The sequence below is a fragment of the Rosa rugosa genome, chromosome 7 (genome assembly GCF_958449725.1).
Source record: "Rosa rugosa chromosome 7, drRosRugo1.1, whole genome shotgun sequence".
Classification (NCBI taxonomy): Eukaryota; Viridiplantae; Streptophyta; class Magnoliopsida; order Rosales; family Rosaceae; genus Rosa; species Rosa rugosa.
The window spans coordinates 19,114,340-19,137,876 of record NC_084826.1 but is presented as its reverse complement, the minus strand read 5'-3'; the positions used below and the strand labels follow the sequence as shown (position 1 = coordinate 19,137,876).

The following is a 23,537-nucleotide window of genomic DNA, read 5'->3' as shown; positions in this document are numbered from 1 at the left end:
TTGATGTCATTGGTATATTTTTGTAATTGATCGAAATTTCGTAGTTTTGAGTTTTTGGATTTCAAATTGTGTGAATCCGACTGTTTTAATTGAAAATTATAGGTCACTGGCAGCAGATTTTAGAAGCAACCCAGAGGTTACTTTAAAAAGTTGCTTTCAATTAAAACACTGTCTGAAGTTGTTTTATGTACTGACATCAATTTTAAAAGTATTATTTTAACCAAACACGAAACTGTATTAATTCACAGCTGATTGCTCTCACAACACTGCAGCAACCGTTTTTTTTTTTTTTTTAAGTCACAGCAATCACAAAATTTTTTATGAGAGGTCGAGCTCTTCTCTTCTCTCTCTACTGGCGGTGGCAAACCCTAGTTCTAGGGTTTTGCTCATCGAGATCTTTGGCCTCTGATGATTCCCCTCATGAAGCCTATTTGTTGTCCTCCTTGAGGTCGTCTGTATCCTACGTTCAACCGTTGGATTGTGGCACCCGATTTGATAGACTGCCGTTCTAAACTATACGGCAGTGCTCGTGGGGAGTCTGCTCGGGAGATTATTTGCTCGAGGGATTCTTACCGGAGGGAGTGCTTCTCCAAAGCGGGTTTGTGGGAGAAAATCTGACTTTGGGATCCTGGATCTGTTTCGTCTCTTTTGCGAGGATGGAGAAGAGGGGGCGATAAAGATCGGGTAGGCCTGATGGTGGCAGTCGGTGACGTTGGAGGTCAGGATGACATCCGATCGCAAGGACTGAAGGACTCTGGTTGGTATAGGGGTCCGATCCGCGTTGCAAGGTTGATTTGGGATGGTGGTCCTTGGAGCGCCAGTTTCTTCGGGTGGTGCATGCGAAGAGCAAGGGTAACTGATCGAAGTGGTCTGGGTGCCCATTGTATTTCTCTGTGGGCCTGGGTCTGTATGTTGGGCCTTGCAGGGTGTGTGTGTGCTTTCCCTAGGCCTACGCACTCTTGGGCTCGTGTTTGGACCCAGGTGGTTATTGTTGCATTATTCTATGTGCTCCTCAATTTCACTTAATAAGGCTCGTCGTCTTTCCCTCCAACAAAAAAAAAAAAAAAATAGCCCCTTCTTATGCTAGTAGACCAAATAATACTGCACGTTAGAAATTCTAAGCCGTAACTAGCAAAAATTTTTGAGGTCCAATTTCCATCCTTGTAAATAAGCCCACTGCGTGCTTTCACCAGCTCACTTTCCTCAACCTCCTCCCAGCTTAGAACCATGGCCGTCCCCGCAACCACATGGACGGCGATCTTCATCATCGCCGCCACGCTCCGTTTAATCGAATGCGGCGACAACAACCGCGTCTACTCGCCGTGCTCCGACACCAAGGTCGCCAGGTCCGACGGCTTCAGCTTCGGGATCGCCTTCGCCTCCAGGGACGTGTTTCTCCGAAACGGCGCGAACTCCACCTCCCAGTTGTCCCCGTGCGACACTAGACTCTCGCTCTCCACCGCCAATTCTCAGATCGCCGTTTTCCGGCCAAAGGTCGACGAGATCTCTCTCCTCTCCGTCAACTCCTCCTCTTTCGCTCCGGTCCGTTCTCTCTCTCTCTCTAAACCCTTCCATTTCGTTTCGGTGATCCTTTGATTTTGTGAATCGCTACAGGGTTTTGATGGGTTTACGGTTAATGTTGATTTTGATATTGATAATTGCAAAATGTTGGTCTCAGTTTTGTAAGCTTAGCACTGAAAGTATCAGATTTTAGTTGAGTTAATGTTGGCTTGTTTTGAATTCGATCGATTTATTGTGGTTTTGAATTTGCAGGATAATTATGGGGGATATATGGTTGCTTTTGCTGGGCATAAATATGCTGCAAGGTCTACTGCGGCTTTTGTTGCCAATAGTACCTACACTGTCACCAGCTTTACTCTTGTAAGTGAGCAAGGACATTGCAATTGGATTTGGAGTTTGAATTCGTTAACGTCGTTCGTGGTTTGTGGTTTAGGTTATGTAGTGAATGTGTTTTGATTTATGCAGGTGCTTGAGTTCACCAAGGGCAGGCTGCAGCACCTGTATTGGAAAAGGGATGGGTGCGCCAAATGTTCTGGGAGCTCCAGCTCCAGCTTCGTTTGCCTTAACAATCAGGACTGTGCAATCAAGACAAATAGCTGCAAAACCCATGGAGGCACTGTGGATTGCAGCCTCGGGATCCAGTTGGCATTTTCTGGGACGGATAAGCACCTATCGGTTCTGAACTCATGGTATGAAGTACAGAACCTTGGTCAGTACTCCCTTTATGGGCTCTATTCAAATCTGAAGGATTCTCTCACTAGCCAGTATAACAAGTTTTTCTGATGTAAAACTGTTTCTGTCAGATTCTTGTAATTTTTTTCACTACCCACTCACTAGGTTTGATCGTTCACTTCTTTGTGTTTCATTTGTATGCTGTTGTAAAGTAAATCAAATTTGAGGATCATTGTGATTAGAGGAAAGAGATATGATTTTCAGTAACATTTGTATGCTTTGTTTTTATTGGTTCAATATCCACTACTGCTTTGCACCTTTTAGGTTGCATTGCTTGTTAGCTGGAGTAAAGAGATTTTTGGAATTCTTTGGGACCTAGAACAATTCAAGTGCTACTCTTTCAGTGTTGCAGTCATTATGGATGTTTGTTCTGCTGAAACTCTAATGAGATCTGAATGTTTTGGTTGTTTGTTTGACGAAGACAAGGATCAGAATTCCCATGGTTATATCATTTCTCATCAAGTATGGAAGCTTTCAATTCCCCCCTAAAAAGAATGTGAAAGTTTAATTCCCACATTTTACATTTCTGCATTTACCCTTTTCCTTTGGGGAGGGAGAGGCAAGGAGCTACCGTTGGTAACTCTCACTTGTGGAATAGACTGAATATTTTGGAAAGTACTCAACCCAGTGTAGACATTAGAGCATTCTACGCAAAACACCAAAATATCCATTTTTTCTGCTGTAGGAATATACACCCCGCACCTCACACACCAAATACGTGTACGCCTTAACATTGCTGAGTGGACTTAGCATCCCACGTCAAAATTAATTGGCAATGGGTGATTGGGTGGGACATGTACCTTCAAATGAAACTGGAATTTGTATTTCACTTCTGTGCTCTTGAAGCGTTGGATCTGGTACAGCATTATTTGATAGGATGGAAAATGAAACTTCAGTTTTATGCATATCTGATCTCTGGTTACTCTCAGATTGGACGTCCTGAAGAAGCGCACGATCTCTTTTGAGTTTCGATAAATGGCGTCTTCTTACCTTGTGAAATAGCCACGATTGTTGTAGTATACATGAATCATATTGTAGTATATATGAGTCATAGTATAAATGTCTATATCATGTATAAATAGGCACTTGAGTGTATAGATAAAGTACTTGAGTGTATAATATAGGTATAGAGACTTGTGTGACAAGCTTTATGCCAAATGGCAACAAACATGGCAATTTTCATCATCACAGCTATCATGTTGAGCTGCAGCTGTAAATCAAGTTGATACCAAGCTTGATATTATCTTTGAGCTTTCACACTTGTAATGTATTCCTATAAATACCCTCTTGTATGAGATGAATAAACACACATGAATCTCCATTCTCTCTGAATTATTACTCTCTCTATATTTCTGTCAATTTATGCTTGTCCTCAAACACGTTATCAGCACGAAATTGCTCTAGAATTAGAATCGAAATTGTCAAAATAGAGGAAGTTCATAATCCGATTAAAGCCATTTTGCCAAACCTACAAAAAACCTCCAAACCCTAGCACATATCAAAACCCTTGATCCAAGAAGCCCAGAACCGGTTTCAGAAACGACAGAACCGGCCGGAAACAGCCTGAACCGGCCACCGGAAAAATTGAACCGCTGCCGAGCCCTGCCGAGTCCTGCCGAGATCTGCCGAGAAGCTGCCGAGCGAGCCCTGCCGAGTCCTGCCGAGACCTGCCGAGCGCATCTGCCGAGCCCTGCTGCGCAGCTGCCGAACAGCTGCCGAAGCACCTGCCTAGCAGCTGCCGAGCTGCTGCCTAGCATCTGCCGACAGATTCAGACAACTTTCCGGCGACTTTTCCGGCAACTTTCGGAACACTTTTCCGGCAACTTTCGGGACACTTTTCCGACAACTTTCCGGGCACTTTTCTGGCAACTTTCGGGACACTTTTCCGACAACTTTCCGGGCACTTTTCCGGCGACTTTCGGGACACTTTTCCGACAACTTTCCGGGCACTTTTCCGGCGACTTTCGGGACACTTTTCCGACAACTTTCCGGGCACTTTTCCGGCAACTTTCGGGACACTTTTCCGACAACTTTCCGGGCACTTTTCCGGCGACTTTCGGGACACTTTTCCGACAACTTTCCGGGCACTTTTCCGGCGACTTTTCGGTCATTTCGGACAACACTATTTCCAGGTATTGCTTATTAAAAGTTCTCGTTTTTGAGTTTTTATTCATTTTTCTCCTCTTTCTTTTTATTGGGAACTTACAATCAAAAAGCGGAATTATAGAAATTCACGCTAAACGAACTAAGAGCGTTCGTGACCAATGAACTAAGAGTGTTCATAATATTCGGACTAAGAGCGTCCGCGAGCATCGATTTATGACCCTATTAAACATCATTGTTTAGGTCTAATCCAAATATTCTTGGAAATTGATTTCTTGGTAGCATAGCTCGGAAATCTGATTACTTTAGTTTTCGTGGAAGTTTAAACTCCGAAACTAATATATCTTATCTTCTTATCTTCAGGATGTCGAATGAACCTAGACTCGATTTTCAAATCCTTGACTCAACAGGTTTGGAATACCATAGTTGGAGAACCGACGTTGAGAACCATCTCACATCGAAAGGGATATTGCCCATCATACAGGCACCAATTGCGGGCGTTGTGTTCCAACGAACATCCATAAAGCATGCACAAGCAATTATCTTGATGCGACGCCATATGGACAAAGCACTCAGATTAGAGTATATGTCCATCAAAGATGCAAGGGACCTATAGGCAGCGCTAGAAGAGCGCTTTGGTAATATCCAAGATTCCCTCCTCCCTGACTTGAAGGTTCAGTGGAACAATATACGCTTCTCAGACTTCAAGTCTGTTTCTGAATACAATTCAGAAGCTCTTCGCCTAAAGGCCATGCTGAAGTTCTGTGGAAAACCTCTCACAGAAGAAGAGCTAATTGAGAAAACTCTCTCCACCTTCCCCGTCTCAGCAATTATACTATCAAAGCAGCATCGCACTGAATTTAATGCTGGACGATTTACAAAGTTAAATGAGCTCATCAATATTTTGTCGGTAGCTGAGAAGCACGACAACATCCTTGTAAAGAATTATAATTCAAGGCCCGTTGGAACCAAAAGCGTTCGTGAGGCGAATTATAATGCACCCAAGAGAGGGCGCAAGGAGCGGTACCCTACTAATAGGGGACATGTGTACCCTAATAACAGGGGACATGAAGGACGAACGGGTCCATATAACCGCCCCAACAAAGAAGGCAGCCGCAACTATAGTGCGGGCACACGTGGTGGTAACTACACACGTGGGAGAGGTGGATATAACAACACCATAGGCCGTAACACTGTGGGCCGTGGAGGTCGCACCATACGCCGTGGTAGTAGCAGTAACAACCCGCCTAGGGAATATCCACAACGTGCACCACCTGCACCTCAAATCAAGGGAGGCAACCACAATGACATGTGTCATCGGTGTGGTTCAATCGAGCATTGGTTTAAGCAATGCCAGGCAAGTACTCAACTAGCTGCACGCTACAAGGAGTACAGGGAAACAAGGGAGCAAGAAGCCAACCTTGCTGAAGAAGAAAATGGTGAAGATGTCAATCTCACCATAGAAGACTTCAAAGCTGTAAATGAAGAGCACGAGGATGCCGCAGATTTTGATTAGAATAGTCTTTTCTATTTTCCAATAAAACGGCAAATGTGCCTTAGTCAATAAATGACAATTGTATTAACTCTTTCTCATGTGGCGTACCTAATGAAGTATGATGTCTAGGAAAGTAATTGAGATCGGGGTATTTAAGCGAGCCTCGCTCCACCAACATCTCTCTACTTCCCTGGTCATATTTCATTGGAATTACCAAACGGATTGAGCAATTACAATTTGTATAAGTTTGATTTTATTTTGGAATAGACTTTGGAAACTTTGATGTAATCATTGGCTTTTTCCTTATTAATAAAGTATCGCATTATCATTCAATGTCATGGACATGTGTTAATATTCCGAACTTTATTTTTTCAGTATGTTTTCGGGAGAATTGGAATGCCTTCTTGATAGTGGCACCACACATACTATATTACGACATAGGCAATTATTCTTATGGATGACGCCTAGTCAAACTTCAGTAACTACGATGGCAGGACCATCACAATTGATTCATGGTCGAGGACCAGCTCAATTTTTGTTGCCAAATGGCACAAATATTAATATCACCGAAGCTCTATATGCTCCAAGGGCTAGAAGAACCCTATTGAGTTTTAAAGATATAAGAGCCAATGATTTTCATGTGGAAACACATAGTGAGAATGGACAAGAGTTCCTTTGCATCACCTCTAATAACTACGGAAATACACGAGTATTAGAGAAACTTATGTGTCGCTCTAGTGGATTGTACGCAACCACTATTAGAGTCATTGAATCCAAACATGTCATGAATGAAAATTTATGGGATTCTGACACATACAGGCTTTGGCACGACCGTTTGGGACATCCAGGTCGTGATATGATGATCCGTATATTAAAAACTTCACACGGACATCCATTCTTCAAAACGAAAAGAAGTACGAACCCAAGAGAGGTTCAAAGAATTACTTCTCAAGTATATCATTCGTTTTGCAAAGCTTGCTCTTTAGCAAAAGTAGGATTGAGACCATCCTATGCAAAGGACACTAAAGAAAATATACCATTCTTGCAAAGAATACAAGGTGATATTTGTGGACCTATCCATCCAACTTGCGGACCATTTAGATATTTTATGGTGTTGGTTGATGCATCGACACGTTGGTCACATGTCATGCTCTTATCCACAAGAAATGCTGCATTTGCTAAACTCCTAGCACAAATCATTAAGTTAAGGGCTCACCACCCTGATCACCCTATTAAGTCAATTCGTCTTGACAATGCTGGGGAGTTTACATCAAAGACTTTTGATGATTATTGCATGTCCATTGGGATCGAGGTTGAACACCCTGTCCCTCATGTACATACCCAAAATGGTCTCGCAGAAGCTGCCATTAAAAGACTTCAAATGGTTGCTAGGGCATTGGTTATGCGCACCAATCTCCCTATTTCTGCTTGGGGCTATGCAATATTGCACGCAGCTGTGCTTATTCGTCTAAGGCCCACTGCCACACAACCCTTTTCTGCGTCCCAGATGGTAACTGGGTATGAACCAAATGTCTCACACTTACGCATATTTGGGTGTGCAGTCTATGTGCCAATTGCGCCGCCACAGCGCACTAAAATGGGTCCTCAAAGACGATTAGGCCTTTATGTTGGCTATGACTCTCCAACCATTATCCGCTACATAGAACCCTTGACAGGTGATCTATTTACCGCTAGATTTGCGGATTGTCACTTTGATGAGACAGTCTTCCCGTCATTAGGGGGAGACATGAACACTAATGTTCAACAAAAAGGACAGGAATTGTCGTGGTTTGTCCCCACTTTGTCTCATCTTGATCCCCGAACCGCACAGTCTGAAATAGAAGTGCGGAGAATTCTCGATCTTCAGAACGTAGCAGAATCGATGCCTGATGCGTTTTCTGATATCGCTAAAGTGACAAGATCACACATACCTGCTGCAAATGTACCTGCAAGGATTGATGTCCCTAAAAGACATAATGTCATCTCAAGAGTACATGAGAATGGCGCCAACATCCCCTCTATGGGTGACACATTGGCTAGGCCCACGGCTCCTGCCAGGAAGCGCGGGAGGCCCATAGGTTCGATGGATTCTCGCCCAAGGAAGAAAGCGAGTTTGGCACAAAATAATCCATTAATCATCGATACAAATAATCCATCTCATGAGAATATTCCGGACTATGGTTATGTCCAAGAGACATCATTGGAGGACGCTCCAATGACAGAACCAAATCCAGAGAATAGAGAGATCTCCATGAATTACACTAGTATACATGTGATGATGGATAGAAATTCTATGACTATTGATGATGCATTTGCATATCATATTGCAAAAGGAATTATAGAATACGATGATATCGAACCTCGCTCCGTTGAAGAATGTCAACGAAGAGCAGATTGGTCTAAATGGAAAGATGCGATCCAGAATGAATTGGATTCACTAACAAAGAGACAGGTATTTGAGTCTATAACGCTGACACCACCAAATATAAAACCTGTTGGCCATAAATGGGTCTTTGTTAGAAAGCGTAATGAGAAAAATGAGGTTGTTAGATACAAAGCCCGCCTTGTGGCGCAAGGTTTCTCACAACGCCCTGGAATCGACTACGAGGAGACATATTCTCCTGTAATGGACGTTATAACGTTCCGCTACCTTGTCAGTTTGGTAGTTTCCGAAAAACTTGACATGCAGCTTATGGATGTGGTTACAGCATATCTCTATGGGGATCTAGATTCAGAGATATATATGAAGGTTCCAGATGGACTTCAATTACCCAAATCAAGTGGCTCTAAACCACGGAGCGCGTTTTCAATAAAATTAAGACGCTCACTATATGGATTGAAACAATCCGGACGGATGTGGTATAACCGTCTAAGTGACTACTTGATTGGGAAGGGATATGTTAACAATGAAATATGCCCTTGCGTGTTCATTAAAAGGATAAGTTCCGGATTTGCAATTGTAGCAGTTTATGTCGATGACATGAACCTAATTGGAACTCTAGATGAGTTAAAGGAAACTGCTGAATATTTGAAATCCGAGTTTGAGATGAAAGATCTTGGGAAAACACGGTTTTGCCTCGGAATAGAACTCGAGCACCGTAGTGATGGGATTATGATCCATCAGTCAGCATATACTCAAAAATTACTAAGGCGCTTTAATGAAGATAAAGCAAAGCCTGTAAGTACTCCCATGATCGGCCGTAGTCTTGAGCCCACAAAAGATCCGTTTCGTCCAAGGGATGAGGACGAAGATTTATTAGAGGCTGAAATACCCTATCTAAGTGCGATAGGCGCATTATTGTATTTAGCTCAATGCACAAGACCGGATATCTCATTCGCAGTGAACTTGTTAGCTCGACATAGTTCTGCGCCAACACGCCGTCATTGGATTGGCATAAAGACAATCTTTCGATACTTAAAAGGTACGATTGATATGGGCTTGTTTTATCCCTACAGAGAGAAAAGAAAAGACGGAAGCATGGGATCAGACCCCAAGAGGCAAAAAGCCATCTTCCGTAATGTAGACGCCGGTGACACTATCCATGGTGACCGACGTTCTCCTCCTCCCATCCATCAAAATGATAATGATGTTTTGATGGGATTTGCTGATGCAGGGTATCTCTCTGACCCTCCTAAAGGTCGCTCCCAAACAGGTTATGTCTTTACCATGGGAAGCACGGCGATATCTTGGAGATCTACAAAACAGACCCTTGTTGCTACTTCCTCAAATCATGCAGAGATTATTGCTCTACATGAAGCTGTGCGTGAATGCATATGCATGGCTAAGGTCTATAAATAGACACATTCGAGGAACTTGTGGTTTGAAGTTTACCACAAATGAGCCCACATGCATTTATGAAGATAATGCAGCTTGTATTGAGCAAATGAAATTAGGTTTCATCAAGGGCGACAATACCAAGCATATATCACCGAAATTCTTTTACAATCAGCAACAGCAAATTAACACTTCTAAAAATTGAAGTAAATCAAATCCGATCAGAGGATAATGTAGCGGACTTATTTACTAAGTCGTTACCAAAAACCCCTTTCGAGAAACATGTGAAGAGCATCGGATTAAGAAGGTTATCCGAACTCCCATGATCTTCAAGGGAAGTCTAAATCAGGGGGAGTATCCAGAAACATACTCCACACTCAAACGCGCGTTGTGCTCTTTTTGTCCTTCGACCAAGGTTGTTTTTTCCCACAGGGTTTTATTACTTGGCAAGGTTTTTAACGAGGCAATTTCGAAGCGCACGGCCTAGACAATGCTATTAAACATGAAATATCCAAGGGGGAGTGTTGTAGTATACATGAATCATATTGTAGTATATATGAGTCATAGTATAAATGTCTATATCATGTATAAATAGGCACTTGAGTGTATAGATAAGGTACTTGAGTGTATAATATAGGTATAGAGACTTGTGTGACAAGCTTTATGCCAAATGGCAACAAACATGGCAATTTTCATCATCACAGCTATCATGTTGAGCTGCAGCTGTAAATCAAGTTGATACCAAGCTTGATATTATCTTTGAGCTTTCACACTTGTAATGTATTCCTATAAATACCCTCTTGTATGAGATGAATAAACACACATGAATCTCCATTCTCTCTGAATTATTACTCTCTCTATATTTCTGTCAATTTATGCTTGTCCTCAAACAACGATGACTATGCTAGGGACTTGTTCACAACTGTCAGCTCTGCGTCTAGGAAAAGAGCTGCACTCTTTTGCTTTCAAAGCTTGCCTCATAGAAGACCTGTTTGTTGCTTGTATCTCTCATAGATACATGCACGCACAAAGTGGCCGCATAGAACAATGTCATTTTTGACTGGTTCACGGAGAAAGATGTGACATCATTGTGTGTTATCAGACTTGGAGCCTGAAAAGGCAGAGAATTATGTTCTGCTTTCAAACTTACATGCTGCATCTGGGAATTGGAATGGTGTGAGATGTGTCCAGCCGTCCAGCCACAGATGAGGGTGATTGGCCTAAGTAAAGATGCTGGACGCTGTTGGACTACGCTTGGAGGAAAATGTATAGCTCTCTGCTTCTTTTCTCCCTGAATTAGGAGAAATTAGGAAGATGTGAACAAGGTTAGAGGAAAAATCAAGTAAACTTGGATATACACCCAACACTCTTAAACCGGAAGAAGTGAAGATTGAAATATAGAGGAGGCATAGTGAAAGGATTGCTATCATTTCGATTATCATAGATTAGTGAAGGTGGTTCACTGGGAGTCTGCAAAAATCTGCGCTTGCATAAATTGTCACAATCCAGCTAAATTGAACTCCAGGGATATTGAATGGGACATAACTTTGAGAGACAACAAGCACTTCCATCATTTCAAAGATGGCCTATGTTTTTGTGGAGGTTGTCGGTAAGGCGGAGTGTAATAGTTTTCAGAGGGATCGAAGCTGCAGAAATGATTGCTTCGGCTTACTGACATATCAGTACATAATGTAAGTAATATCCAAAACTATTCACTTCTTATATGAAATTGTAGCATATTGCATAACACCTGTTTGCTTCTACTTTGTTACCATACAGTTATTCTGAATTCTTTCTCTTCCTAAATGTAAATCACATAATAGTAAGAGAAATAATCAGACAAATTAGATAGAATTATCAACCAACGAAAAAGTGTTTTAGAGACCCAAGTATTATTGTGCTTGAAACTCTGCTTTTCATAATCCATTGTTGCTTTCTTCCTTATATCCTTAGGTGATGCTCAGCTCAGTATTAAATATTTTGATCACAGAAGTAATTACACAACATTATTTCTAGCCAGGATAGTACATAGATGATGCAGGCGGCACATTTGAACCGGATATGAACTGGAATTGTAATGCATATGAAGACTGCAGTCACTCCAAATTAAGAAGAGACCGAAATGCTGGAAGTAGGCTGGTTCTGGTACCATATTACTGAATTCCTTTCTTTTCTTGGTTGAAATTTAAAAAGGTGATTACCAAAGCGAACTTTCCTTGGCAGTTGCCATGACAAAAAAACATTAATTGAAGCTCATTAAATAGTCGAAGAATAAGTACCAATTCTACTGATTGACGAATAATGACTATTCATTGACACCACTGTTACAGTTTATGTCATCTGCCTTTAACAGCACCAATTCTACTCTCTAAACCAGTAATCTTATCAACATATTTCAAGCACACAAATGAATAGTCGCAAGATCAGATTGGGGAAAAGACATCCGATAGCTGCAGCAAGCAAAGCGTGCTAAGAGCAGCTCGATAGCAAATAAGGATAATATTAAAAGCATCAACAAGTTTTCACTAGATATATAGGATGTTATTGATGTCAGCCATCCACTTGAAAGCATTGATTTACAAAGTGATCTTAGACTTCGTACGTAAATCAGACTTAATCATCAACAGACAGTAACACGTGCAGAATCAGGGAAAGAAGATAAAACATCAGTCATCAGTCATCAAACAGCCAAATGATCAGATAACAGAGCTTGCATAAACTTTGCTAATGTCTACTGGTAAAAATACATTAAATCTAAAATATGGGATAATAGGACTCCTCATTACTAACATGCTGTATATGGTATTATGGTTAGTAGTACTCTTGAGTTGTTGCTACAGAATTGAGCCAAGTTACTTATTTTATTTTACAGTTATCTTGTTCTTTTTTTCTTTTCTTTTCTTTTTCTTTTGGGCTTCAAATTATCTTTAATTAGCTGTATATTTACAGAAACCCTAATTTAATTACCTGGCATAGAAGCCTTCTCGTATAAGGAAAAGGATTAAAGTTACTTGATCACTACTCTTTAATTAGCCTTATCCCTCAAGGAAAAGGAAATCATCAAGCCGACCTCATTTTCCTATAAATAAGGTGGAAATGGAAACCACAGACCTCACTCACTTCACTCGAAAAACAACCATCACAATGGAGAAGGGAAGGTTGATACGTCTCGATGATCGTTGGGTCTCCATTGCAATAGACAATCTAGACTCTTTTGGGGATGTTGGGTACCTGGACTTCAAGTTTCTCGATCAGGTCTTACCCCACTGCTCCAAAGACCAGTTGATTCACATCGAAAAGAGCACAAAAGGCACAGACCTGACTCTGATCACCGATAAGCTTTGGAAGAAGTTCTTTGAGAGAGACTTCGGTAGCAAAGCCACTGATGAGGTGATCGAGAAGATGAAGATCAGGAAAGCGAGTTCCAAGTGGTCGGAGTTGTATCAGGCCAAGTCGAAAAGGGTGGAAGAGGCTGAGAAAGAAGTCGGTGAAAGGCTGAAGAAGCTGTATGAGAAAGAAGCCGCCCGTAAACAAAGCCGGCAAGTGAGGGTTTTGGACAAGGCTCCTCCTTCTTCGTCAGGCAATAAAAGAATTGGCTCCAACAAAGGGAGCAAACTACTGATGAACAAAGTGAGGAAAGAGTATCTGAATTCTCTGGAGGTGAGAAATCTTGAAGCTATGAAGATGAAGAGAACTGCTGCCAAGTATTCTAGTCTGAGCAAAAAGCCAAGAACGAGTATTCAAGCTATGAACGTCTTTTGAAGAATTGATCAATCTTGGTGGTGGCTTCAATCTTCTCACTCAGCTAGTAAAAAATCTAAAGATGAACAGTTGATTGATTTCAAGAGAAAAGAAAGAAAAAATGATCAACATTTGTATGTTCTTGTTCATATATCTCTTTCAGTCTCTCTTTATGTAAATTAACTTGTGACTGATGAAATATATATAAAGTTGATTCTTTGATGATAATTTGGTGTTTTATTGGCCTTGTTAGATGAATCTGTTGTATGTGGTCTGGTCTTGGTTGCCTTTTGTATTACACATTCCCAATGCCGAATTTAATGAAAACATGAATATAAAAGTAAAGGTCTTTGATATCATGGTTTTGTCTGGTGATTTCATGTTTTGAGTAAATGAAACAATACATTCCTACAGACTGGTACTTTTAAAAGTCTGATTTGTTCTTGCTTCTCAACAAAAAGTTTTTATAAAAGATTTCTGTTACCTCATATTAGTTGTTACTCTTCATCTAATTAGCCAACCAATTGAGGCCATAGATTCATTTTCTTGCAGCTTTCACTTGGATCATGTTGCATCCCGTCCTACCTTACATTCTTGAGATGGTTCACAGTAGATTTCTGAATGATCATTTCACATAATTCGTGTCCATATATGTTCTCCAAAGAACTAATGTTCAATCTCTAACTTTTGATAGACCACATTCTAGCTAGGACTCTCTGTGACGTATGTAACAAAAGGCAATCTACAAGTTGCTTTTGAAAGATTACTTGGAATAGCTGAGCAAAGTATCAGTACGTTGATCGAAGATAGATTGTCAATGAGGAGGAATTAGATTCCTCAATGCATGCTTAAGATTGAGATTTGTAATTGTTTATAATGGTGTCACGAATTGACTACCATTTATTCTTAGTTATGTTGTTCTTGATGATATGCATATGTGACCTCACCTAACCAAAGAACTGTAATTAGTTATGTAGTTTGTTGTTGCTCAGTTTATGTATGGCATATTGTGTATATATATGTATGCCACTGATGGATTTGTTAAAAATACGAAAGTAGCGTTCCAAGCATCTGAGTTTTGTTGATTACTCCACATTTTGTTGATTGATATGATCCAGTCTGATGTTTATTGATATTTCAGTTCGATGCAAGGTTATGACTGATATCAGTTTTTTTTTGTTGATTACGTACTTCACGTCTTGTCAATGTATAGTTAGATGATCGATATGAACTGGATTTTTTTTGCTGTTACAGAAGCTAATCATGTTAGTTCCTCTTTGTCTAGGTGAACTGGGTTTAGAAGCCAAACCATGCAGCAGCCAACTTCTACTACTACAGTCGCAGCCTTTCTTAACTTATCAAATGGGAAGCATCCAGTAAAGTAGAAATGATTGACCTATATATGATGATTTCGGTGTTTCCTTAGATTTTCCAGAACCTATTTATAGGATACTTTGCATAATTAATAAACATGCTGTTGCATGTTCACAAATCACAGAAGCAAATGGGCTGAAATTATAGAATGACATACAAAATTTCATAAACCGTATAGTTAATAAGTTACATTTATCTCTTAAAAACTTAGATTCATGTACACATACTTTATATGTGAATGAAAGAAAAGGAAAAAAGCAAACCGTATATGTATCTGTACTATAACACATGGAGCTGTTGAAGCTTGGCCTCTAAGTCGATTTGGGTGTTGGTGGTGGCATCTCTGCATTTCGTTGCAGAGGTGATATCAGATCCGAGAGGATGACTTGAAGCGATGAAACTCTTTCTTTCAGTTGAGCATTCTCCTGGAGAATCTGTTGATTTCCCTCCAACAGTTGGATGAGCTTCTCGGAGAGCTGATGATTTGTGATGTGGAGCTGGTCCACCTGATACTGCAGCTCCTCAATCTGCTTCTTCTTCCGCATTCGTGACCTTCGTGCAGATTCCCTGTTGGAAATCATTCTCTTGATCCTTTTTTCATAGGTAAGGCCTTGCTCCCCGGCAGCAGCAGCTTCATCAAAAACAGTGTCATTGTTAAGAGGAGAGGCGTTCGACGAAAAATCATGGATATGAGACATGGAGAAAATCCGAGTCGGGTAAAATGTTACGGAATCTGGATTGTGAGTAGGGTTTTGAAGGGATAGAAGTGAATGGTTCTCCGCAACTTCAACTGCCTGCATATTTTGGGGACTCGAGTAAAGACGGGATTGTTTGGTACTGGGGATAAGTTGAGATGGAGGAACCTGATTACGTAAGTAATGGTTTCCCTTTGATTCATTTGTATCCATGAAGAACTTTGAGGGAAAGAGGAAAAGAGAGAAATCTTAGATGGGGTTTTAGGGAAAGAACCAGAGTGATATTAATTTTTTAGTGAGATAGGAACTATATACATACATTTCTTGGCCTTCACGGTACTAAGAGAGTTTTACTATGATTGTGATTTATTGATGCAAGGACGTAATCAGTCGGCTTTTTGTTTTTACACGAAGATCATCAACAATATCTTAAGGCAATACCTGGAGATATGTTCTTTCTAGGATATTACGTGCAATTGTGAAACGACTTGAGTGTAGGTGATAGCATTCAATTTCATTCTGGGATGGCTTAATTAGATTACTTACTTGGAACGTCTCTAGTAATGGTGCTTAACATAGAATCTAGGATTTTCTATAAATGTAGGGAAAGGAATTCATGGAGAATATGATAAGGTTTATCTTGAAATTACTGAAAGGCTTCAAAGGTACCTTGTGCGTTAATGGTTCATAACATTGAAAATATGGCTAAAGCATAGAGCTCTATACATACAAATTAAGTCTCCTTTTGGGGAAGGTGAGAAAATAGGTTAGAATTATACTAAGTCAAGGTTTGATCCGTTTTCAGTGTATTCCAACGATAGTAAGTCTAGTACTTTTGAGACAAATGAATTGTTTTTTTTTGTTTTCATGAACCCAGCACGAGTGCATGATGTTATTAAGAAGAAACAAACAAAACCTTTCGAGGAAAACGAAAAAGAATTGAAGAAGAAAACATAATTCATGGGCACCATCTTGTTCTTTTTGCTAAAATTGTTACATGAACATAAATTTTTATTTGACTTCTGGTAGTTGGAAACTTTAATAATTATCTTCAAAATGTGTCCAATGTTTTGACCAACATTAAACAATTAGCATCTAGTTGCAGGATCTAGTTGCTCGGTTGTTACCTTTATTTATTTCGCTTCTGAGTTGTTAGGTTTTGTTAGAATAAATGTGCTTAAATGTCCTTAAAAGGTGGGTGTACCCGAGAGTGCGAGGTTCTGTTTTTCTAGAATAGGTCCTTTATATGTCCTAAAGGACGGCTCTTACTGTTATATGTCCTAAAGGACGGCTCTTACTGTTATATGTCCTAAAGGACGGCTCTTACTGTCGACCCCTCTGGGGTGTGTCGTTTCTGGTACTGCTTGCTGAATTATAAATTTGACTGACCTCATTTGATTAAAAAAAACAATTAGCATCAACTGGTGTGCTTTTATGGTTTTTTTCTAAAATTGCTCCAAAGAAGGAAGATAGATATATAGAAAAGGAATATGCAATAAGTGGATAAATATATTCACACAAGTATGTGCTCCTTAAAGTTTAATATCTATGGAAACTTTATGTTGAATAACTTGCGAGGTAACAAGTGTATTTTACTTAAATTGCAGAATCATATTACTAAAACATTTCCAAAAATCGCATTACTTTCTTTTGGGGGTGAGAAATAAACACAAAGCATTTGAAGTGTGAATGGAACATTAACAAAGACTTATTGCAAAATTTCGATGTGAACCGACTGCCTTAATTATGATTACGGTAGCTATCATCTTAATCTTTGCCATGTTAATTGTGTGTCAAACAATATGTTGCTTTATGAAGTAATTTGACCTAGTTATGGATCAAATATTCTTCAAAATGTTGCCACTAATTTGCCTTTTATGTATTTCAGGATGTGTAACAATTTTCAATCCACAGAATGCCTACCTAATCCAGAAGAAAAACCATGCAGTAAAGAAACCATCAAAAATACCAACAAAGACTTGTAATTAAGATATCACACACTACACACAGCACAAACTATGTACATCAGAAACAAAGAGAGTAAGGGTTGCATACACTTTACAAAAAGAGGAAGCATTTATAATTAAGCTATCACTACCCTAGAAACAAAACACATAAGTTTGCATTCCAATATCATGCCCAGTTTCTCCAGAGTCCTGTTTATTATTTTGGGAGAATTTCACAAATGATCACTCAACTATAACTCATTCGACATTTTGGTCACTCAATTTTCAAATATATCACTTTAGTCACTCAACTATTATTCTATTAATTACTTTAGTCACCGAATGAGCATTTTGTCTCACTTTAATCACTTCTCTCAATCATTCCAATTCAAACTTCTCAATTTTTCATAATTGGTTGGACGAAATATCCTTAATATTGTGGCATATAAAGTTTTTTATAATGAAAAAAATTAACTGAGTAACTAAAGTGAATAACAGAGTTAAAGTTGAGTGACCAAAGTGATATATTTAAAAAGTGAGTGACCAAAGTGTCAAACAGGTAAAAGTTGAGTAACCATTTATGATAGGCAAAATAGCCAAATTACCCCCTAACCTTTCTCATTACTGCCGATTTACCCCCTGACATTTTAATTTTGATTATTTACACCCTCACTTTTCTAAATGTTGCCAATTTACACCCTATAGTTAAATTTTAGACTTTCCATCCAATTTCTCCGTTAATTTGGTTAGCATGTGAGGGGCCTTTTCATCTCTGCAATTGTCACAAAAAAAAAAAAAACAAGAACATAATACAAAATTACTTTGTTAAAAAATAAAAAATAAAATACTGCTATTCGTCTCTCACAACTATTTTTTTTTTCCCTCAGCCTCTTATCTTCTTCTCTATCTGTCTCGCAATTATCTTCTTCTCAGCATGACCGCTTCCTCTATGTTCCTTTTATCGAGATCAATATAAAACAATCCCAACTTGAATCAATCAAGATGACCTTCACATGCTTGCTGTAATTTTAATTTTCATATTTCATACATATAAATATTTTAGTTTGTTCGATGGCTTCTCAATCTTATACACAATACAAACCCCTCCAACTGGAAACATGGAAGATCAAATTCTCATATGAATGTTTGAAATATTAATGACCAGTCCGACCTTCAAAGAAAAAGAAAACCAGAAACCTAAATGATCAAAGACCGTTTCTCCTTCAGTGATATGATTATCCAATCATTTGATGTGACTAGTAAATATTAATTAAGTGATCAGTTGCAAGCTAACGACCAATCTTGAAATAAAGGGAGTGAAGAAGAAGAAGAGATGGACAAGGAAGAAGCGACAAAGGGCAAGTTTTTTTTTTTTTTTTTTCCTTTTTTAACGAAGAACAGTTTTGTATTTTTTTTTTAATTTTTATTTCTTTGACAATGTGTTGGTTTGTTTAAATTTTTTTTGGGTGATAGTTGAAAAGACGAAAAAGCCCCTCACTTGCTAACCAAATTAACGGAAAATTGGATGGAAAGTCTAAAAAATAACAATAGGGTGTAAATTGGCAACAATTAGAAAAGTGAGGGTGTCGATAATCAAAATTGAAATGTTAGGGGGTAAATCGGCAGCCATGAGAAAAGTCAGGAGGTAATTTGGCTATTTTGCCTTTATGATATTCTCTCTATTATTTTTTGACTAAAAAAGAGTCGTGTTTATTCAATAGACCACACTATACAAGTTCGCAGCAAAGCGTGAGGTTTAGTTTATCTCCGCTTGTATGGACAAGATTGATTAAGCATTAAACAATGATAAATTTAAAGAGTTTCGCCCTAAGCATATAAAGAAGAAATTAAGTGAAACAAAAATCTCTCAAGCTAAGAAATTGCAAGCTAGCTTGCAAGGTCACAATCTTTCCAGGAATTTTAAATTTGACTATTCTTTGTAACTTCTTGGGAAAATTCTTTTGATTTCTTGGTTGCTTTGGAATAGCCGGGTAATTTTCCATGACGTTTGTTGCTTTGGAATAGGCAGGTAATTTTCCATGACGTTTGTTTAAGCCAGCGTAGTATCAAAGGAGGATCTCTGATACCTCTACGTATTTAAATGTATAATGAGTAGGTCTATTTCTACGTACCACAGTAGGTAATACCACTATCTTCTTGTCTGTCTATAAATGGCAGCGGAAGGGTATGTAACGGCCTATTTTGGCTTGTGATGAATATAGGGTGAACCAAAGTGATAGGAGCATAATTATGTGATATTAATAGCGTTAATCTCTATACTTTCTTTGTTAGTTTAGTATATTTTCTAGTTATTTACGTTGTTTATTTGTTTTATAGGTATCTTGGAGTAAAGAAGGAGAAAAGAAGTAAAAGAGGGATTGAAAGGCAAAATCGGGAAATCTGCCTGTGCAGATCAGTTAACTTCGACAGAGCACTGAGACCAGCTCAGAACGATCCAGATGATGATCTTTATATTTATAGAAAGCCTCGGATGTCTAGTTTCCAGATCTTTTTACGGTTCGTCAATATCATTTTTCTAGAGGAAGTTATGACCGATTTAGTACAAGAAGGTCAGGCTGCGCGTGAATCTGAGGTTGGACGGGAATTTATGTTTCGAAGCCCAAATCACACCGAAAAGCCCGAGGACGAGTTTGTGCTTCATATATCAGCTCAATATAGACAAATGGGATGATGTGAATGGTTGGAATGAGTCATCAAGTTCAAGAGCCAATAGGAAAACTCCACCTAAGCACGCTAACCCTAATTCTTTTAAGTTTTGGATTTCCTACACAACAAGAAAGATGGAGGCAACCTCTAACCATATAAAAGGAGATGATTCTGCAGCAGCTCTCTCTGCCTCCCCTTCTTTAGTTTGTTTTGTTTCTTCTATGTTTAACTAGTTTTTATTAGTTAGGGGGCTGCTTGAAGCCCCTAGACATGAACTACAAGATGATTTGACTTTTGATTTTATTTTCTTTTAATTCAAGATGAGACTTTTGTTTACTGCTTTTCCATTGATGAATTCTTGCTTGTATGCTTTGAGTGCACGCTTAGTATGCATGTTAGGGTTCTACCGCTTTGATTGTTTGATGCCTGGATCAATAGTTGGATTCCTCAAACCTTCTAGAGAAGCAATTGTTAGTTTTCACTATCAAGTAAACTAAGTCCTAGGTTTAGCAAGGCGCTAAGTTTATTGCGATGCCTAGTGATGTCTCAAACTCTTTTAGACCTTAATGATCTCTGCATGTTTAATCTAATAAGCGTACCTTTAGGTTGCATTGCTTGGGAATAGTCTAGGTGTAGAGCACTTCCTGCCTAGCGTACGAAGTAAGAAAGGGTAATAGGTTGTGTTCAAGCGTACCGAGCCAACCTGAGCATCTTCATCTAGATTAATTGAATTAGGATTGAACAAATTGTCTTGTGTGTGATTGTCCGGGGTGGATGCATCTTCCCTAACTATCTTTATCATATTGTTTTCAAACCATCTTAAAATCTGTTTTCGTTACTTTCTGTCCTCTATATTTTTATAATTATTTTATATAGTAAACGATATCCGAATAATACCAAATTTTGTGTGCTAGACTCCCTGTGTGTCTAGCATATCTCTGTAAATTTTCGTAATTTTCTGAGTAGTTTAGATTAGGTTTTTAATTAGGTTTTCGACTGCTGTTCGCTAGGGACAGTGGTCACTTTTGTGACATTGTTTTGAGTAGTTATAACCTTAGTCCTCTGCGGGAAAGACCCTTGTTTACCCTTGCTACAATTGACAATCTTAAGTGTGAATAAGGAAAATCAATAGCTTATAAATTTAGCTATCACAAAGTTCATGGTGAGTATGTGCAAAATGGTGTGTAGAGATTTGATTTTGATTTTGAGATTGGTTTCTATTCAAATTGAAACAATGGAAGCAAGTAATATAAACTAAGCTAAACCAAACAAGTTGTTATCAAATGGATGGGAGTTAGGGCATCGGGTTTCACCTTTTGCCTCCCTTGCAAGCATTAAAGCAATTGAATATGAATAATGCAAAGCTAATTGTCCAACTACCCTCTTAGCATCCGGATAAGACTACTAAGGCTTAAACCCCTTTCATTTTATTAACTCTAACCGGATAAGTCTAGAGCTAACTACCTAGAGACAAATTCAATTACCAGATAGGTCTCAATCCTTTGCCCCTAAATGTATAAAGCTTAGAGTTTAGGTAACCAAGCAAGCAAACCAATCCTATCTCTAGGTGATTTTAGCTCACTACCCTCACATGCAGGGCCGGTCCTGAGATTCTAACGGCCTGAGGCGAAGAGTAAAAATGTGGCCTCATATATATATATATAAATTTTTTTTTTTGCTCCAAATAACAGTACAAAATCATGTATTTTGAATAAAAGTAAAGATGAAGTTAATAACAAAACAAAAGTATATCAATATTTATTCTCTACAAAAGTTTAATTTGGGTTAGTTTTCCATACGGAGAAGAAAAGGGAATAGTTCTTCATATGGAAAAAAGGAAAAGAAAAGTTTATATGGAATAGGAAAAGGAAAAAAAAAAAAAAAGTGAGCTGGGCCACAGGATCCAAGAAAAATAAGTAATTAAAAAAAAAAAAACTGAAAGGATGAAGCTGTTCGATTTGGGCTTTGGGCCCTCCTCAAATCACTTAACTGATTGAAAAAACCAAAAAAAAAAAGGAACTGGAACACATTTCGAACCTTGGTGGGGTAGGACGTGAACTCTCTTCATTTCCGCTAGAGCAACACAACATTTCTTGTTTGTTGAAGCAAATAGTATTTATATATACTATCTATATCATATTTACAGAAATTCCGGAGGCCCCCGGGAGCCGGTGGCCTGAGGCGGCTGCCTCAGTCAGCAGCCCTCAGGGCCGGCTCTGCTCACATGCACACATGGTGTGCTTTCATGCTCCCTTTTTGCCTGAAGGTAATCAATCTCTAGGAAAAACTTCATGTCATGGCAAACACATGACTCAAATTGATTAGGTCTAAGTAATGCATTCAACTATTAACTTAGCATGTGAGAATGACAACATGAATTTGCATCAATTTATAAACAAAAGCATCAATACAAGCAAGTTTGGCTAGGGCTTTCAACCCTAGCCCCAACTAGTTCACTACTCACACATAGCTAGATACACAAGCTTCAACATTCTATTAAACATCAAATACATAAAGAGATAGGGAGTAAATGGTGACTATTGACGATGCTGGAAGAGGTGGTGGAGATGGGTCTCCAAGAACATGATGTGGTGGTAGTCACCTCATTCTCCTTGCTCCAAGCTCTTGATATTGGTAAGAATAGTGAAATTTGGAATCTCTAAGGTGAGTTGTGGTGTTGAGTGGTGGAGGAAATGGAGGTTGTAGTTGAGGAAATGGAGGTTGCAGTGGTGGAAATGGTGGTTTTAGTGGTGGAAATGGTGGTGTCTTCTCTAGAGAGAAAATGGATCTTGAATAGGATGAAGATGATTGAATGGACTCAAGAATGCTGAAGAATTAGTCTTTGGACTCTCTTTGATCAGCTATGTGTGTCCTCTTTGGTCCCAAAGTGTGCAAGAGATGCTCTTACACCATTGTCCTCCAAATGGTCCCAAATTGGCAAGGTGACAAAAGGACAAGGTGTAGGGAGATATTTGAATTTCAAGTGATGGGAGATTCTCACAACCATGGTTCTCCTTTGCTGGAGAAAGGACCCTCCATGAGTGGCAGCTCGCCGGAAAAGTTCACCGGAAAAGTCGCAGGAAAAGTTTGCCTGAAAAATCGCCGGAAAAGTTGATTTGCAATTTTCTTCCAATCTCCGTGTCTTCTTCCCCTAGTTTCAAATCTCCGCATTTCAAACCTCAAATAGTCATTTTATTCTCAATGCAAGGTTTCCTATAAATAAAAGGAAATGGATTAAAAATGGTAAAATAGCATGGAAGACAAATAAATTTTCATAATAATGGGGCACAATTGCATATGTAATTTGTGACTCAACATGTTCATCACAAAATAATTTTGTCATAAACAGCAAAGTACCAAAGTAACCAAAATTGAGAGAAGATAGCTTGCTCCCCAATACCGTGCCAGTTATCTATACTATTATTAAAAGAAGATAGCTTGCTCTCCAAAATTGAAATTTTTTACCAATTCAACCCTCATATATTAAA

The 23,537-nt window shown here is 39.1% G+C and overlaps 3 protein-coding genes across 3 annotated transcripts; 2 read left to right on the top strand and 1 right to left on the bottom strand.

Moving 5' to 3' along the window:
* The first annotated feature begins 1,118 nt into the window (after positions 1-1,118).
* LOC133721047 (uncharacterized) lies at positions 1,119-2,462 on the top strand. Its single transcript, XM_062147563.1, has 3 exons — positions 1,119-1,542; positions 1,774-1,881; positions 1,987-2,462. The coding sequence occupies exons 1-3, from the start codon at positions 1,228-1,230 to the stop codon at positions 2,302-2,304; spliced, it is 741 nt and encodes a 246-aa protein (XP_062003547.1). The 5' UTR covers positions 1,119-1,227; the 3' UTR covers positions 2,305-2,462.
* A 10,260-nt stretch (positions 2,463-12,722) lies between these two features.
* On the top strand, positions 12,723-13,388 carry LOC133722973 (uncharacterized). The gene has a single exon (XM_062149814.1). The coding sequence runs from the start codon at positions 12,723-12,725 to the stop codon at positions 13,386-13,388; it is 666 nt and encodes a 221-aa protein (XP_062005798.1).
* A 1,664-nt stretch (positions 13,389-15,052) lies between these two features.
* LOC133722972 (basic leucine zipper 43-like) lies at positions 15,053-15,541 on the bottom strand. Its single transcript, XM_062149813.1, has one exon. The coding sequence runs from the start codon at positions 15,539-15,541 to the stop codon at positions 15,053-15,055; it is 489 nt and encodes a 162-aa protein (XP_062005797.1).
* Positions 15,542-23,537: the final 7,996 nt, after the last annotated feature.